Source organism: Mustela nivalis (genome assembly GCF_964662115.1).
Source record: "Mustela nivalis genome assembly, chromosome: 4".
Lineage (NCBI taxonomy): Eukaryota > Metazoa > Chordata > Mammalia > Carnivora > Mustelidae > Mustela > Mustela nivalis.
Genome location: NC_139023.1, coordinates 129,826,734 through 129,847,198, shown reverse-complemented (window position 1 = coordinate 129,847,198; position 20,465 = coordinate 129,826,734). Strand labels below are relative to the sequence as shown.

The 20,465-nt window shown below is 34.3% G+C and overlaps 1 protein-coding gene across 2 annotated transcripts in view; it reads left to right on the top strand.

Moving 5' to 3' along the window:
- The window catches only part of FSTL5 (follistatin like 5), a 766,488-nt gene that overhangs the window by 550,231 nt on the left and 195,792 nt on the right, over window positions 1-20,465 (top strand). For both annotated transcript variants that reach the window (XM_082728205.1, XM_082728204.1), the window contains exon 8: window positions 20,179-20,299. In XM_082728205.1, coding sequence (XP_082584331.1) covers window positions 20,179-20,299 — 121 coding nt within the window. The remainder of the gene's footprint in view (window positions 1-20,178; window positions 20,300-20,465) is intronic.

Sequence of the window (20,465 nt, the reverse complement as noted above, 5' to 3'; positions counted from 1 at the left end):
TTCAGCCAGGGGTAAGAAATTACACTAAGCAGACATTGCTACATGACACATTATTCCAAAATTTAATGAATTAAAATCACCACCATTCAGTATTCCTTGCAAGATTTTTGGTTGGCTTGGAGGTCCTGCTGATCTAGATTGAACTTCACTGACCTTTCTAAATTATCTCACTCCTAAGACATAAACTTGTGCGTAAGCTAAGAACTGCTTAGTCTTGAATGGCCTCAGTAGGGATGATTAGCTTTACTCCATGTGTTTTCTCGCTTTCTTGCAGGCTAATCTCAGTTTCTGCTCTTGTTGATGGCAAGGATCCAAGAGAGAGCAGGACAGGGCATGGAACAAGGCAAGCAGAAATGTACTTTCCTTTCTTCACTGCCTCTGCTTGCATCACATTTGCTAACATCACTTAGCCAGAGGAAATTACACAGCAAAACTCATTGTCAAAAAGGAGAAGACTAGAAAGCTATAGAGCAAAGGATATTGCTTAGAAATGCAATTAATTATAAATGAAACAAGATGGGATTGGGAGGGAGACAAACCATAAGTGGCTCTTAATCTCACAAAACAAAGTGAGGGTTGCTGGGGGGAGGGGGGTTGGGGGAAGGGGGGTGGGGTTATGGACATTGGGGAGGGTATGCGCTTTGGTGAGTGCTGTGAAGTGTGTAAACCTGGCGATTCACAGACCTGTACCCCTGGGGATAAAAATATATGTTTATAAAAAGTAAAATATTAAAAAGAAAAAGAACAAAAAGAAATGCAATTAATTGAGACCATCAATGAAATCAGTCTACCACAAAAGGGGAATCTTACGTTAACAACAATGTTAAAATGACCCACTTTCTAAGACATGGAATGATTTTCCACTGAAGAGCAAAGATAATTCAATTTTCTGTTTTGAGGAAGAGTTGCATGGGTCTCCAACTAGTAAATTTCACTGAAAGGCAAGAACTTAGTGAATGAAATGGGGTCATTCGTTTTTTTACCATAAAATAATGAATACTGTTGGTAGCAGCTTCGTGATATATAATGGGTTATCTTCATTTAGAGGAAAAATGGGAAATATCCAAGAAATCATAGAAAAGAACCTGCTTTGAATGACTGACAACTCTTTACCTCCAAAATAAACTCATTCTTCAATTCTTTTTCAACAAACCTTTATTTAGGGCCTGGAAAGAAAATTATTCTCAATTCAGAGCATTTCAATTAAATAGACATTTACACAAGAGACACATGTACGTCAGTAGGGCTGAGTACATGGATTCTATGGAGTGCTATGTACAGGTACTAATAATCAGAAATTAAACTGCAACATGGATAATGTATTTTAAGCATTTTTATTAAAATATAAAAAAATGTTACAGACAAGTGCATAAACCATAAATTTACAGCTTGATGAGTTTTCACAAATTGAAATTAATAATGTTGCTAGCTCTGGGATACATTTGAATTTATTTTTCTGTATGTTATCTCCTCTCTTTCCTTTACTGATGAATGATTAGGATAGAAAGTGTGTGCAGTGCAAAACGTGGTTTGCAGTAGACCAGACAGCTAACTATTTCTTTGCTTAATTTGGCATTTTTCTTGAAAAATTTGATGTACTATTTATTGATCCATTTTCTCTCCTCTCTAATCACCCTTAAATGACAGTTCTGCACTACTATATGTGTAAACATTTCTCCGATGGCAGATGGCATGCTTTGTTAGTAGAGAAGACTAGAAGAACACTAGAGTAGAAGGTTTCTCTTCCAAGTTCTGGTGTGTATTTCTTGGCAGACTCCTGCACTATGTGCAAATTTCTCAGTGCCTAGTCTTCATGAAACTCCTGGCTTAGTCCCTTGGCTCTAGAAGTTGTGATATATAGCAGCTCATGGTAGTTATCATGAACAGATTGCGCCAGCAACACCATTAAGTGGCTTTTCAGTAGGAGGTTCAAGCAGGGTACCTCCTATGAACATTTTCTCCTGTACAAGCTTTATAGCCTCAGTGAATTTTTCTACTCTCCTATGAGCCATAGACATCCCACCCTCTACAAAGAGGTCCAGGTGTCAACAATGCAGGAGAGGAGTCTCTTTCTTAGGCTTACTATCTCATCTCTTCAAACAATGGTTGCTCCTATACCAGTTATTCCCATATTGTTTAGAGTTCCCTTTATAGCAGATAATCACCCATTACTCTAATTCACTGTTACAACTAGGAATTACTAATTAACATTTCCATGCTCAAATTATTGTGTGGTTTCTGCCTCTTGGCTGGTTTTTGAATCACGTGCTTGCTTCTTCTGGTTCCCAGAGTTCTTTTGATTCAAGACTGATGATCCATGGAAATAATGCTAAGTGGATTTTTGTATAACATTATTTGGTGATTTGGGGGCACCTGGGTGGCTCAATGGGTTAAGCCTCTGCTGGCACAGGTCATGATCTCAGAGTTCTGGGATTGAACCCCACATTGGGGTCTCTGCTCAGTGGGGAGCCTGCCTCCAACTCTCTCTCTGCCTACTTGTGATCTCTGTCTTTCAAATAAATAATAAAAAAAATCTTATTAAAAACAAGAATAGTTAGATGGTGCAATACGATGGTGCAAAAAGAAACTTAGAAACTGGACCCACTTTCGACTGGAACTCAGATCATGTTCTTAGGGTCCTGGGATCTAGCCCCGCATAGGGCTCTCTGCTCAGCAGGGGGCCTGTTTCCCGCTCCCCCTCTGCCTGCCTCTCTGACTACTTGTGATCTCTCTATGTCAAATAAATAAATAAATAAATAAATAAAATCTTTAAAAAAATATATTTGGTGATTTAATCCAAGAAATTTAAAATATCTGTCACTGAATATTAAACATAATTTAACTGAATATTAAAATCAACCTCAAACTATAGTGGGAATATCATTATCAAAATTGTATTGCAAATAAGAAGTGAATTCTATTGAAAATAATTAGAAATGAATATTACTTAGGTACAAATACCAAGAGATGATTAGTTTTATGATTTAAATAGCATCATTTCTGTTAAGATTGTATGTTTTTTATTTATTTATTTATTTTTACTTATTTATTTTTAGAGATTTTATTTATTTATTTGACAGACAGATCACAAGTAGGCAGAGAGGCAGGCAGAGAGAGAGAGGAGGAAGCAGGCTCCCTGCTGAGCAGAGAGCCCGATGTGGGGTTTGATCCCAGGACTCTGGGATCATGACCTGAGCCGAAGGCAGAGTCTTTAACCCACTGAGCCACCCAGGTGCCCCTGTATGTGTTTTTATTTATATATGTTCATACAATCAATTGATTGATTGATATTTGCAATGTTATATATGACTCAGTCGTCCAATTTTTCTTGGCCGGGCAAAGAGAACTTCTTTCATTTTATGTTGGAGAATCCATATTGTTACCTCACTTCTCTGATTTTTCTTAGCCTCTCTGGTAGATCATTCACTCCTCTCCAATATGCATATATTTTTTTTTCACCAGATAGTTGATACTTTTACTCTGGTTATACTTGGTCTCAAAAATCTTAGATGATTTCCATTTCTTAAAGATTATATTATATATATATATATATATATTTTTTTTTTTTCCTCCCCCAACAACTTTAGCATTTCTCCTTATCTTTGGTCTTCAGCGGTATCAATATATTTCCAGGTTTTCTTTTTCTTTTCTTTTTTTTTTTTTTTTTAATCTGTCATTTTTGGAAAATTCTTGACTATTCATTTGCAAGTATTTTTTTCTTTCCATTCTACCTCCTTTTTAATTTTTCCCCTATCTAGGATTCCCATTAAACACATTTCTTTTATTTAATTTTATTTTTTCAGTGTTCCAAAATCATTGTTTATGCACCGTACCCATTACACATATTTTAGACTGATATTGGCCTATATCTCTTGGATGCTTTGTTTTCTCTCTCCATTTTATTTCACTAATTTCTTGTGTGTGTTTCCACTAGTAAAGTCTATTGATCTATATTCAAGTTCACCGAGTCTTTCTTTGGATGTGTCAGGCATACTGATGAGCCTGTCAAAAACACTTCATCTTTGTTATTATGTGTGTGTTTAAATTTATTTCTAGCATGTCCTTTGACACTTTATTGCTGCTATTTCTCTGCTAAAATTACCCATCTATTCACGAATGTCTTCGACTTTTTCCACTAGAGCTGTGACATATTAATCATAGTTATTTTATCCACTATGTGATTTTCCTAACAATAGATTTATATTTGAGATTAGTTCTATTGATTGTTTTGTCTCTCAACAGCAGATCATTTTTCCTTCCAATTTTAGTGTGCCTCATAATTTTTAGCTGAAATCCACATAGTTCTGTGTGTGGTAGTAGAGACCAAGGTAAATAGTATTTATGTCTGGGAATAGGCATGACTCTTTCTCTGCTAGGCCTCCATTGAGGAGCTGACCCACGTTTCAGTTTTCTTGGTTGCAATCATTATCTTCAAGGTGCTACCAGCTTCAAGTGCCTCAACTGGCACTTTTTGATTAGGGTGGGAACTAGACTGATTATCTGAGATAATCTTGATTGTGTTCTGTCCACCATAGTTTTAGACTTTTCCTGTGAGCTGGTGACTCAGAGAAGCTGTCTCTCTATGCTCTTGTCCCTCCATTAGTGGTATTCAGTTATTGTGTTACTGCTTATTTCCTGGTTGTTGGTCTAGCCTAGGTGGTGAGGAGCAAGAAAGAATTTACATATATATATATATATATATATATATATATATATTTTTTTTTTTTTTTTTTTTTCCCTCATTCAACCTTAGCTTTAGGCTGTTCATGTGTCTCTGAGTCTTTCAAGTGGAGTTTTCTCAGTGATCCTGCCTGTCCCCAGTGGGAAGGGATCTTTAATTTTCTGGAAGTAGGAGGATTTCTTTCCTTTCTCACTTTCCCAACTAGTAAGTTTTCACTCACTGAAAATGACAGGATTTGCTGCCTTTCTTCAGCAGTTTAAAATTTTATCCCACTGGGGAGAAGACTCCAGGGAAGAATTGTTGATTTTTTTTTTTTTCCTCAGCAGCAGAACTACATTATGTTACACAACTTAGAACTAGACTTTGAGAGACGTTTTCCCTGATCTCTACTGCCCCAGTCTTTTTCATGAACAAATAGTGAGGTCCAGAGAGAAGAGGCTCCAAGTGTTTGTGCTCCCAAGGGTCTATACTCAAAATTGTGTATGTTCACTTTTCAGTAATCCATTAAAAATTACTTTTTTTTTTTTTTTTTAAACACTCATTTGTATGGCAGCCTTGTTTTCTTCCAGTGCTGGGGTCTAGGTGGGTGAATGCTTATGCCTTGTCTCTTTCTGGAGGCTCACTCCAGCTTAATCAGATTTTACCCTAGTCAGTTGCCTTTGAAGTCAGCACTCTGATAAGTTCAAGAACACAGGACGATTTTACAGATTCCCCACTTCTTATTGTTTGGATAGATGTGACATTCTTTCCAGATCTTTATTCTAAGATGGAACCAGACCTTTGTAATATACATTATTAATTCACTAATTATATCCAAGTCACCAGGATTCCAGGTACTTTTGGGTATTATGTTATTAATATTTTTGATGAAATCAAATAAAAGTTGGTTCTCTTTCAGAACATGTCAGAATATAGTTTAGCATCTAAGTGTTTATTTTTTTCATTAAAATTTTAAGAAGTAAAATTCCAGTCTATTTAAAAGGAATAAGAAGGAGACTTGGAACTTTCTACATACACTTCATACACTTAGGGAAAGCTATATATTTTGAAGTATGTGATTTAAGGTCTAGTAGAATTTTTTATTGAATTGGTTGTCTTATATTTCAATATTACACATACCCAAGAGTGTATACAACTTAAAGCAAAATGATGCACTAGTAATTATAGACTTAATAACCATTTAAAAAATACAGCATTCACAAGTTTGAAACCCTCCCTATTATAGGTTCTTTCCTATAATAGGTTCCTCACGATTATAGTTTTCTTTTTCTGTAGATATAACGCTTACCATGAGTTATATATTAAGTAGTTCTTTGCTATTTTTTTAAATTGTTTTACCATAAATGTGTGTGTGTATGCAATATTGTTTATATGCTTTAATTTTATATAAATTGAGTCATATTGTCATATTGTATTTCATATATATTTGCCATTGTTTTGTCTGTATCCATAAAATGTGAAATTTCCCTTTTTTATGATTTTATTTTTTTATTTGAGAGAGTGTGAGCAGGAGAAAGGAGAGGGACAAGCAGACTCTGCAGTGGAGCCTGAAGCAGGGCTCAATTCAGGGCTCCATCTCAGGATCCTGAGATCATGACCTAAGCTGAAATCAAGTCAGTGGCTTAACTGACTGAACCACCTAGGCACCCCTTTAAAGCATGGACTTACAGAACTTGGACTCTAGAGCCAAATAGCCTAGTTTTGAATACTGTATCATTAACAAAATAGTCTTCATAGAAAAGTCACTTCATCTTTTTGACTTCTGTTTCTTTGTGTGTAAAACATAGTATTGCCAAAATATAAAAGAATCAGGGGTGGTTTAATGTTACATGACCCTGAAGTTTTAAAGCACCTACATTTTGAAGGTGCTGCATTTCAGTTTGAATACAAATTATAAATAGAAATTAAATACAAACTTGGATATTTATTACAATAAGAAATCAAAGACAATCTAATATAGTTGTAAATTTTATAGAAACACATAGTATAAACACATTGAAGGGTTGTTTTCAGATCCTTAGAAAGGGCTTGAACAAATGAGGGGCTCTGAAACTTAATCTTTATTAGCTTCATGGAAAATCTGACTCCATATTATGTTAAATCCTTTGAATAGTAGTTCTATGAGAATGATAGGTCTTTTAAATTTATCTTATTACTTATTATATCTTATTATTATCTATATTATATCTTATTACTTATATCAATGGACAATTTTTGTAGGTCTCCTTTTTTTTATTGAAGAATGATTAATATGCACTGGATGTACAACATAGTGATTCAATATTTATATACATTACCAAATCATGACTACAACAGGGCTAGCTACCAGCTATCACCATATGAAGTTGTTATAATATTACTGACATTTAGCTTATGTTGTGAATTATGTCCTCTTGTTTTATTTATTTTATAACTGAAGTTTGTGCCACTTAATGCCCTTCACTTCATTCACCTGTCTCCCATCTCCCTCCTTTCTGGCAACCATCAGTTTGCAATCAGTATCAGAGTCTGTTTCTGTTTTTCCTTATTTGTTCATTTGTTTTTTTAGATTCCACATATAAATAGAGTCATATTGTCTATACCTCTCTGACTCATTTCACTTAGCATAATGCCCTCTAGGTTCATCCATGGTATCACAAATGACAAGATTTCATTCTTTTTTTATATGTGAGGAATATTCCCATTGTATATACATACCACAACTTCTTTATTCTTTTCTCTGTTAATAGACATTTAGGTTACTTTCATATCTTGGCAATCATAAATATGCTACAATAAACACAGGGGTGCTTATATCTTTTCAAATTAGTAAGTGTTATTTTCTTCAGTGAAATAAAGTATGATTAATATAATTATTCACACATACATCAAATAATACTGTTATACATGGCTTTCATAATTTTGGTTTTGGTTTTCTCACCCAAGAATGTAGTTGCTTGACTTTTTGCTTATCAACTTGAAATAATAATTTCAGTCCACACTAGGTTACTTATTTTCTCGTGTATCTTTTTAAATTAACACATGAAATGACTGACTTTAGGGAAAAAAAAAAGATTTGAAAAATAATGCATTTAACAAATTAAATTTGTATTATCAGATTTCATATTTCACTTTTGTATTTATTATTGATAAATATCCAATAGACTAGTGAGAAACTGCCATAGTTCTTAGAAAAATCACACAAATCATGAGACAATAGTACTTCATCAATTTCAATATGTAGATGTTTTTTTAAATTACTTTTATTGCTATTTTATGAAAATACATTTTATATGCATAAAAAGCTAGGAAAATAGCTTACACGACATTACAAAGTAAAAACACACTAGCATAATCAGCATTACAAATTACTATAATGTTAGTATGTATCAAAGCAATGAATATTACATAGAAAAGCTCATTTAAAGTACAGTAACACTGGTACCATGCAATTTAGAACTATGGAGAACATTATATGAAATAGGAAAGTAAGTTTTAAATTTCAAAGTTACCATTTTTTAATGGATGGGATTTTCTTTCAGATTGAAACCAATGCTTGTGGTTAAATACTGGTCTGAATTTCAGTTGTTATGCTCTGGTATAATTATCCCTGATGTGTGCTGACCTGCATATTCAGGGTGATCAATGATTGTCATTTATAGGTTGTTAAATCTTTTAATTTTTACTCTTACATAATTGATTATAGACAACATAGTAGCCATAAAGTTTTTTGAAATTTTAGAAATGTGCTACAGATATTCTTTTGAACCACAACTCTCTTCCTTTTTGCTTTGAAAGGATATAAATAATAAATTCAACAAAATAAATGATTTTGCTTTTTTCTATTGACTTTCCAGACATCAGTGCCTCGAGGCAACTTTTTAATTTTGATTTAATAACTGAAGAAATATTTATAGAATGTCTATTGGCAGCAAAATTATAAAGGTATAATGGGGGTCCAGAGTAAGTGCAAGATTTTGTCCCTGAATTCTAAGACTGTATTTTAATGCCATAATTCTCAACCATGACTGTGTATAAAAATTGCACATTTGATTTAAGATTAGAAAAATGGTGAGAAAATGAGAGATTTTAAAGATCAGAAGTGCTGAATCAGGATGAGGTAAAGAGCAGGATATATATATATATATATATATATATATATATATACACACACATATAAAATATACAGTGTATATAATTTATATATATATATTCTCAAAATTTATATTAAAAAGAACTCTAAGGGGCGCCTGGGTGGCTCAGTGGGTTAAGCCACTGCCTTCAGCTCAGGTCATGATCTCAGGATCCTGGGATCGAGTCCCACATCGGGCTCTCTGCTCAGCAGGGGGCCTGCTTCCCTTCCTCTCTCTCTGTGATCTCTTCCCTTCCTCTCTCCTACTGTGATCTCTCTCTGTCAAATAAATAAATAAAATCTTAAAAAAAAAAAATAAAAAGAACTCTAAGGAATTTTGAGAATTGGCTAAAATAATGGAGAATTTGGAAAGAGGAGGATGTGTTAAGAGTAGTTCAATTCTGCAGTAGTTCCATTCTGCACTAGACCCCTCACTTTGGTGGTTTCTTAGCCCAGCCTAATTGTACAGACTGGGTAGCATAAAAAACAGAAATTTATTTCTCACAGTTCTGGGACTGAGAAATCAAAGATCAAAGCACTACCATATTAGTGTACTGGTGAGAGCCCTCTTCCTGGTTCCTAGCCAGTGGCTGCTCCCTGTGTCTCAAAATGGTGGAAAGGGTAAGGGATCTATGTTAGGTCACTTTTAAAAGAACACTTATCCCATTCACAAAGGTTCCACTGTCATGATCTACTCACCTCCCAAAGGCCCAATCTCCTTATACCATACTAGGCATATTAGGATTCCAATGTAAGACCTGAGAAGGGAACACAAATATTCAGACCATAGGAGTTGGTAACCCCAAACTTAAAATCAGGGTGTTTCAGTTTTCTTACATATAAAATGGGACTAACAGTAGTGGTTTTGAAAAAGAGTATATAAAGGATGAAATTTGGTAATTTATATATTATTTAGCATAGCACTTGACATATTTAAGGGTAAATATTTATTGGGCTTGATGTTAGTGTAGTGAAAGATCCATGCCTTACTCGAAGTGATGAGAGAATATTAAAGTCTTGTTTATACAGAAACGCTGTCTGAAAAGGTGATTATAAGTTGTATATTGAAAGAAATTGAGACTAGAAGATTTTGCTTCCATTTAGAAGAAAAGGGAAAAAATACCCATAAGCAAATATATATATAAACTAGAGGGGGTCACACATATGCTAATTTAGAAAATATTCTAAGTTAAAGCAATTTCATGTTGCAGAATAACACATAGCAATAAGATACTTTAAATAAACATTCTCAAAGTTATATTCTCTGGTAATTTTCATACCATTAGGCAAACAACTCTTGATTGTAGCAGACAAGGAAGAGTCATGCTTTCTAGGTACCTATGTAGAACAACACATGGAAAAGTTTATTTCAGATTTTATGGAGATTTTAAAAAGTATTTTTTTTGAAAATATACTTCATGAGATCTAATTACAGTTTGGCATACATGAATATAAAAATAATCACAAATGACAAATATGCTTTGAGTTTTTACAATTCCAGTTATTCTTGTCCAGTGAAGGGATTCATTTCTGTTCTGATTTGGTCTCCAAGATTTGCTCTGCTTGTGATGAATCTTTCTCATATGTGCTTGCCCCCCTGCCTGCTTATTTGCTTTATGCATACTAGATAATTTACTATCATATCTTAGGTTATCAGTTGTTACTTTTGGGTCATAATCTTCTGCAAAATATTTTGTAACTCTGATCAGTATTATTTGATTTCTATAGAAGTTTGACTTTTCCACATTTTATCCTGCTGCATATCAACTGTCTGCTTCAGTGTTAACTAGAATCACAGCTTCAGGTTTATACTTGGCATTTCCATTCTCTAACCAAAGTGCGCTGACCTAAGAGTGAGCAGTGCTTTTAGTGGCTGCCTACCGTGACGCAGAGAGTTTTATTACACATGTGTGTCACAGAGTGACTCCCCTGTTGAGGTTCAAGTTCTAAATCCTTTCCTATTGTGCAGGTCATGAGGCTTTCTCTGTAGCTTTGCGAAAGCTCTCCCCGACAGCTTTGAAATGTGGTATGATTAATCTCATGTGATGTCGAAGAATTTTACCTAACAGTTATTAAAGAAATATTATTCTTCAGCTAAATGACTTGATGGTCAGAGCATACATTATGTTTCTTCCTTCTTTCCTGCCAGTCCTTTTCTTCACCCTCCAGCTTTCCCTTCCTTCCTGCCCCTCTCCTCTTTATTCTCATTCTTCTCTCTCCCTTTATTCCTTCTTTCTGTCTCCTTCCGTCTCTTCCTGTCTTGACTCAGAATGCATTTACCTTATTTTCAGGCCCAGGTTCAATATCTTCATAGTAATTTTCTTGATTGCAATCAATCTTTATGAGTATTAGTTAGAGGAAAGTTATTTTTAAAAAAATATGAACATGGTGTGAATATAGCTAAAGTCAGAAGCATGCAAGGTATATTTTTTGAGCACTGCCATGTGAATACTGGTAAGACACTAGGTACTCTGATATTTTAAAGATACACGGATATTTATTTATTTAATTATTTATTAATTATGATGTTCAGTTAGCCAACATACAGCATATCATTAGTTTTTGATGTGGTGTTCAATGATTCATTGCTCATCACAGTTACAAATGAGGAAGGGGGTTTCTTGAACAAATGCTGCTGATACAATTAGTTATAGTTTAGAAAAAATGTAAAGATGAATGCTCAGTTCTTTAAAAGATAAAAAGGAAATGTTGAGAGATTAAAATGCAATTTTATAAACATAAGGAAATAAGAAAGAAATGTTGGAAAATATGTATATTAAATCAGAATAAAAAGGCCTTTCTAATCATGAAGTTGATATAAGGAAAGAAACAATTTTCAAACCAAATTATTCTACACAAAAGATAAAGAATGCATTAAAAAATTAGGGAATGACACTATATCATACTCAAAGGGTCTGTCCAACAAGAAGATTTAACAATTTTAAATATCTATGCCCCCAACGTGGGAGCTGCCAACTATATAAACCAATTAATAACAAAATCAAAGAAACACATCCACAATAATACAATAATAGTAGGGGACTTTAACACTCCCCTCACTGAAATGGACAGGTCATCCAAGCAAAAGATCAGGAAGGAAATAAAGGCCTTAAACGACACACTGGACCAGATGGACATCACAGATATATTCAAAACATTTCATCCCAAAGCAACAGAATACACATTCTTCTCTAGTGCACATGGAACATTCTCCAGAATAGATCACATCCTCGGTCCTAAATCAGGACTCAACCGGTATCAAAAGATTGGGATCATTCCCTGCATATTTTCAGACCACAATGCTCTAAAGCTAGAACTCAACCACAAAAGGAAGTTTGGAAAGAACCCAAATACATGGAGACTAAACAGCATCCTTCTAAAGAATGAATGGGTCAACCGGGAAATTAAAGAAGAATTGAAAAAAATCATGGAAACAAATGATAATGAAAATACAACGGTTCAAAATCTGTGGGACACAACAAAGGCAGTCCTGAGAGGAAAATATATAGCGGTACAAGCCTTTCTCAAGAAACAAGAAAGGTCTCAGGTACACAACCTAACACTACACCTAAAGGAGCTGGAGAAAGAACAAGAAAGAAACCCTAAGCCCAGCAGGAGAAGAGAAATCATAAAGATTAGAGCAGAAATCAATGAAATAGAAATCAAAAAAACAATAGAACAAATCAACGAAACTAGGAGCTGGTTCTTTGAAAGAATTAATAAAATTGATAAACCCCTGGCCTGACTTATCAAAAAGAAAAGAGAAAGGACCCAAATAAATAAAATCATGAATGAAAGAGGAGAGATCACAACGAACACCAAAGAAATACAAACTATTATAAGAACATACTATGAGCAACTCTACGGCAATAAATTTGACAATCTGGAAGAAATGGATGCATTCCTAGAAACATATAAACTACCACAACTGAACCAGGAAGAAATAGAAAGCCTGAACAGACCCATAACCAGTAAGGAGATTGAAACAGTCATTAAAAATCTCCAAACAAACAAAAGCCCAGGGCCAGACGGCTTCCCGGGGGATTTCTACCAAACATTTAAAGAAGAACTAATTCCTATTCTCCTGAAACTGTTCCAAAAAATAGAAATGGAAGGAAAACTTCCAAACTCATTTTATGAGGCCAGCATCACCTTGATCCCTAAACCAGACAAGGATCCCACCAAAAAAGAGAGCTATAGACCGATATCCTTGATGAACACAGATGCGAAAATACTCAACAAAATACTAGCCAATAGGATTCAACAGTACATTAAAAAGATTATTCACCACGACCAAGTGGGATTTATTCCAGGGCTGCAAGGTTGGTTCAACATCCGCAAATCAGTCAATGTGATACAACACATCAATAAAAGAAAGAACAAGAACCATATGATACTCTCAATAGATGCTGAAAAAGCATTTGACAAAGTACAGCATCCCTTCCTGATCAAAACTCTTCAAAGTGTAGGGATAGAGGGCACATACCTCAATATCATCAAAGCCATCTATGAAAAACCCACCGCAAATATCATTCTCAATGGAGAAAAACTGAAAGCTTTTCCACTAAGGTCAGGAACACGGCAGGGATGTCCATTATCACCACTGCTATTCAACATAGTACTAGAGGTCCTAGCTTCAGCAATCAGACAACAAAAGGAAATTAAAGGCATCCAAATGGGCAAAGAAGAAGTCAAATTATCACTCTTCGCAGATGATATGATACTATATGTGGAAAACCCAAAAGACTCCACTCCAAAACTGCTAGAACTTATACAGGAATTCAGTAAAGTGTCAGGATATAAAATCAATGCACAGAAATCAGTTGCATTTCTCTACACCAACAGCAAGACAGAAGAAAGAGATATTAAGGAGTCAATCCCATTTACAATTGCATCCAAAACCATAAGATACCTAGGAATAAACCTAACCAAAGAGACACAGAATCTCTACTCAGAAAACTATAAAGTACTCATGAAAGAAATTGAGGAAGACACAAAGAAATGGAAAAATGTTCCATGCTCCTGGATTGGAAGAATAAATATTGTGAAAATGTCTATGCTACCTAAAGCAATCTACACATTTAATGCAATTCCTATCAAAGTACCATCCATCTTTTTCAAAGAAATGGAACAAATAATGCTAAAATTTATATGGAACCAGAAAAGACCTCGAATAGCCAAAGGGATATTGAAAAAGAAAGCCAACGTTGGTGGCATCACAATTCCGGACTTCAAGCTCTATTACAAAGCTGTCATCATCAAGACAGCCTGGTACTGGCACAAAAACAGACACATAGATCAATGGAACAGAATAGAGAGCCCAGAAATAGACCCTCAAATCTATGGTCAACTCATCTTCGACAAAGCAGGAAAGAATGTCCAATGGAAAAAAGACAGCCTCTTCAATAAATGGTGCTGGGAAAATTGGACAGCCACATGCAGAAAAATGAAATTGGACCATTTCCTTGCACCACACACAATAATAGACTCAAAATGGATGAAGGACCTCAATGTGTGAAAGGAATCCATCAAAATCCTTGAGGAGAACACAGGCAGCAACCTCTTCGACCTCTGCCGCAGCAACATCTTCCTAGGAACAACGCAAAAGGCAAGGGAAGCAAGGGCAAAAATGAACTATTGGGATTTCATCAAGATCAAAAGCTTTTGCACAGCAAAGGAAACAGTTAACAAAATCAAAAGACAACTGACAGAATGGGAGAAGATATTTGCAAACGACATATCAGATAAAGGACTAGTGTCCAGAATCTATAAAGAACTTAGCAAACTCAACACCCAAAGAACAAATAATCCAATCAAGAAATGGGCAGAGGACATGAACAGACATTTCTGCAAAGAAGACATCCAGATGGCCAACAGACACATGAAAAAGTGCTCCATATCACTCGGCATCAGGGAAATACAAATCAAAACCACAATGAGATATCACCTCACACCAGTCAGAATGGCTAAAATCAACAAGTCAGGAAATGACAGATGCTGGCGAGGATGTGGAGAAAGGGGAACCGTCCTACACTGTGGGTGGGAATGCAAGCTGGTGCAGCCACTCTGGAAAACAGCATGGAGGTTCCTCAGAATGTTGAAAATAGAACTGCCCTATGACCCAGCAATTGCACTATTGGGTATTTACCCTAAAGATACAAACGTAGTGATCCAAAGGGGCACATGCACCCGAATGTTTATAGCAGCAATGTCCACAATAGCCAAACTATGGAAAGAACCTAGATGTCCATCAACAGATGAATGGATCAAGAAGATGTGGTATATATACACAATGGAATACTATGCAGCCATCAAAAGAAATGAAATCTTGCCATTTGCGACAACATGGATGGAACTAGAGCGAATCATGCTTAGCGAAATAAGTCAAGCAGAGAAAGACAACTATCATATGATCTCCCTGATATGAGGAAGTGGTGATGCAACATGGAGGCTTAAGTGGGTAGGAGAAGAATAAAAGAAACAAGACGGGATTGGGAGGGAGACAAACCATAAGTGACTCTTAATCTCACAAAACAAACTGAGGGTTGCTGGGGGGAGGGGGTTTGGGAGAAGAGGGTGGGATTATAGACATTGGGGAGGGTATGTGCTTTGGTGAGTGCTGTGAAGTGTGTAAACCTGGTGATTCACAGACCTGTACACCTGCGGATAAAAATATATGTTTATAAAAAAAAAAATACATGCTCAGATAATGACAACATTATTTTATTTATTTTAATAAATAAATTATTTTATTTAAAAAAAAAAATTAGGGAATGAATGATAGCAAACTCCAAAGTTAAAAGTTGGAAGAAACAATACAATAAATAAGTAATTCTTTAATTCTTTTTTTTTTTTTTTTAGGATTATTTATTTATTTTAGAGAGAGAGCACATGAGCAAGAGTTGGGGCAGAGGGAGAGGGAATGAGAGAATCTCAAACAGCCTCCCTGCTGATCATGTGGGGCTTGATCTAAAGACCCTGAGATCATGATCTGAGTCTAAATCAAGAGTTGGCCTCTTAACTGATGGAGCCACCAAGGTGCCCCATCAAACAATTCTTAAAGACTAAATCTTAACAGTAACCACATATATAAAAACCTTTTTACTAGTATTTGTGGTAGAAGATGTTGAAAATATGCCAATTACATCTTGAGAAGAGTGAGTTCAACAGCACCCTTATAGTCATCATTTTCTGCTGTTGAGAAAGGAAAGAGACATAGCTGTTGGTTTATTTTATTTTATTTATTTTTTAAAGATTTTTTAAATTTATTTGAGAGAGAGAGAAAAAAAAAATAAAAACATGAGTTGAGGGAGAAGAAGGAGAAGCAGACTCCCCAGTAAGCGGGGATCCCAATGTGGGACTCAATCCCAGGACCCTCTGACCATGACCCAAGCCAAAGGCAGATACTTAACCAACTGAGCTACCCAGGTGGCCCATGGCCGTTGACTTATTTTAAGTGTTATTGTCTTTTGACTTACGTCTCAGAACTTTCAGCTTTCCTTCTTTCTTTTCCATAGGTGCTTTCATTATATTTCTAGCCTTTTTTTCTTCAGACTTAACAGCATAATTGACCTTCTTTGTTTGGGGCTTTTTATCTTGACTTTCTTCTTTGTTTCTCTTTTCCTGTCCTTATCCCTACTTGAGTCTGTGATTGACAAGGAAGGGATCATAATGTAGGGGTTTAAAGCACAGCCTCCGGAGTAAGCCTACCTTGTTTCAAATCCTAGTTCTACTAATTAGGGGCCAAGAGAAACTAAGGAGATTACTTAACATCTTAGTATCTGCTGCTATAACGTGACAGGAATTTCATAGATTCTTTTCAGTAGATTCATAGGTTTGTTATAGGGATCAAATATGTCAATATTCTTGAATTAATTAGAGCAGTATCTGACATATAATCACTATATAAATGAGGATTAAAATACATTTTAAAATATTTTGCATATATATAGCCTGGAGTTCATTTTCTTTCCTTTAAGGCTTACGACGTTTTGTAATGCCAAAGTGTTTATTCTTTACATACACATATTTTAGTCATTCTTTCTTTCTTGATTTCTAAATTTTTATACTAAATTAAGATTCTTTTGGCCAAAGTGATATGCGGTTTTAACACATATCCATTATATGTTTTATATATAAATATATATATATATTTATATAAATATATATAATATCTAAATATTCTCCATTATATGTTTTATATATAAATATATATATATTTATATAAATATATATAATATCTAAATATTCTATATATAACTTATTTTCAGTAACAACTTTATTGAAATATCATCTTCATAAATTAACCCCTTTACAAATGTCTAGTTCAGTGGGTCTTAGTATTTTCTGAAAATTGTGCAGCCATAGTGGCTATCAAAGTTTAGAATATTTTCATCGCTCCTAAAAGGACTCCATATTTACTAGCATTCATTTCCTATCACTCCATCCCCTCAGCTCCTGGTAACCATTAATCTATTTTCTATTTCTATGGATTTAGCCATTCCAGACATTCCATATGAATAGATTCATATAATTTGTGCCTTTTTGAGTTTGGTTTCTTTGATTTAGCATAATGTTTTCAACATTCATTCATTCTGTAGTATATATCAGGACTTTTTTCTTGTTTATTGACAAACAATATTCTGTTTTATATAGATATATCACTTTGTGTTTATCCATTAATCAATTGATAGGTATTTGAGTTTTTTCACTACTTGGTTAATATGAGTTATGCTACTATGAACGTTCATGTACAAGATTTTTGTTGTTGTTGTTCCTTTGGGTATATGCCTAAGAACCAAATTACTTTAGACATATGAGACTCTATTTAAGGAAGTTTAACTTTTAATTCTGTTCAAGTTTTTAAGTTTTTGAGGAAGTGCCAAAACTGTTATTCCAAGTAGATATCCCATTTAATATTCTCATCAGCAATGTTTGAAGGTTTCAACTTTCCCACATCCTCTTCCACAATTGTTACTGTCTTTTTATTTTAGCCATCTTAGTAAGTGTGAAGTGGTATTTCATAATGGTTTTTATTTGCCCTTCCTTAATGACTAATGATGTTGACTTTCCCTATATGTCCCTATTGCCCATTTGTAATTCATTTTTGATAAATATTTACTTAAATTCTTTGTTTATTGTTTTAACAGAATTGCTTGTCCTTTTATTATTCAGCTATATATATTTTTTTTTCTTTTTCCTAGATGCAAGTCCTTATAAGGTAAATGATTTGTAAATGTTTTCTCCCATTTTGTTGGAGATCTTTTTACTTTCTTGATAATATCCCTTGGAAGCACAGATTTTTAATTTTGATGAAGGAGAGTTTATTTTTACTCAGTTTCTTATATTTAGTTACTGAAATCTTCACTCAGTTTAGTGATGAGCTAATCATTAAAAATATATTTAATTGAATGTGTTGAATCAATTAATCTTCCAGACTTGGCCAAGGTGCTCTCTTTCTGTTTGTGTTATGCACTCAATACTCCCATAGGCAATTACAAGTCTGCCTTAGCCTTCACTTTCTGTCTGCGTAGAACCTCAAAGCCAATCAGAGACAAGAGATTAGGGATTCTCTTCCTAATTTGTATATGTTATACACACACACACACACACACACACACACACACACCCTTCTTTTGGGCATGCACACAGTCTTGCACATTTTTTATGGCTTTCTAGATTCCCAGAAATACACAGATCTTTTCATAGGCCCCTATTGCTATCTCATTTCCACTTTTCTTTAAAATTTTTGTTGGTTGGTTGGTTTGATTTGGTTTGGTTTGGTGCACCTATTGTTATCTCCAATCAGTATCTTCAACATAATAAGCTGTAATGTTAAACAATTACTGCTGTTTCTTTTCAATAAAGGCCTTAGGGATAGGACTATGTTTATACAGACTATGTTTATACAGACTGAGCTTAAAGTCTTGCTCAAATAAAAAGGAAGTCACAAAAATGGAACTTTTTAGGGGCCTGCTAGATAGGTCAAATGGTGACAGTTCTCCAGGGATGGGAACTTGGAGGAGCTTCAAGCTTTTTTCCCCCCCTCCAGTGTGTGCTACGATGATGGTTTTCATAGCAGGCAAAATTACAAAGCTGATGGTTAAAGGCATCCATGCAGCTGTGGAAAGAGGGATGCTACGAATCTCTTTGTTCTTACTGAGATTCAGCAATTTTTTGGAGTAAATGCTCTATAGATTGGTGCAAACTCTTCTTATCTATTTCCACTGTTCTGAAAAGTTGGTTTTGACAAGTGCTGTTGTGTATTCATTGCCTTTATGGAAGAAAAGATTTTCTAGTGTTTGCTGTTCTAGAGGTGCTTCTTGGTTTGATTTTGATCGAGTCAGATTTTTCTCCTTTTTTTCCAAAATTTGTCTCCATAGGTTTGGCTATTTTGTTCTAATATATTGATTGTCCCTGAGTTTTATCAAAAATCACATTCTACCAATTTGACTATAAATGTTTTCATTTTTTCTGGGTAAATATATAATAAAAGGATATAAAATTAATAGAAAATTACTAATGTAAAGAATATAATTAGGAACTATTTATTTTAGCTACAAATAAGAAAAAAGTCATTTTAAAACTTTATTAATTAAAAAGGTATAGCCATCCCCTTTTGTCTTCAGGAGTTATGTTCCAAGACCCCAAGGGATGCCTGAAACTATGTATGGTATCAAATCCTATATATATTCTATGTTTTTACTATACACACATACCTATGATAGAATTCAATTTATAAATTAAGCATAGTAAGGGCTTAACAACAATAATAATAAAATAGAAAAATTACAAAATACTGTAATAAAAGCTATGTGAATGTGTTCTCTTTCAAGATCTCTTACTGTATTTTACATCATGCTACTTCTTATAATGTTGTGAGATGATAAATTACCTCCATGATGAGATGAAGCAAGGTAAATGATGTAGACTTTGTGATTTAGCATGAAGCTACTATTGACCTCCTGATGATACATCAGAAGATTAATCATCTACTTCCAAATTGCAGTTGACTATGGGTAACTGAAACTGGGGAAAACAGAGTCATGGATAAGGGGAGACTGCTGTAACTAAATTAGACAAAAATGTGGAAATTGAGTTACTTTATATATAAACTCATAATTCAAATAAACACTAAAAAAGCTGCATGTATGAGTAACGTTATACTTTTTTAAAACAAAACATGTCTTGAGAATATGGTAATTATAGGTCTTCTAATTCTATAAGACTAACAATGATTATTTTGATAATTTAAAAAACAGTATTTTAATCTATTTACTTTGCTCCTGAATACACTAAAAAAAAAAAAAGTGAATTGTTAAAATACATTTTAAATACAAAGATCTCATTTGATTTCAATTTATTTTATTTTATTTTATTTCTATAGGACTTTGGAGATGATGGGTCCTTGTATATTACTAAAGTTACCACAACTCACATGGGCAATTACACCTGCTATGCAGATGGCTATGAACAAGTCTTTCAAACTCACATCTTCCAAGTAAATGGTAAGAAATGTGGTGTTGATATCGTTGCTTTATGCTTCACTATGTATTCAAAGAATATCCCAGTTGATTAGGAAGGCAAGTTTTCAATTTTTTTAGTTTGGTAAAGTCTCAGGTTTTTTTTGTTTTTGTTATTGTTGTTGTTTTGAAACTTATTGTTAATGTAAAA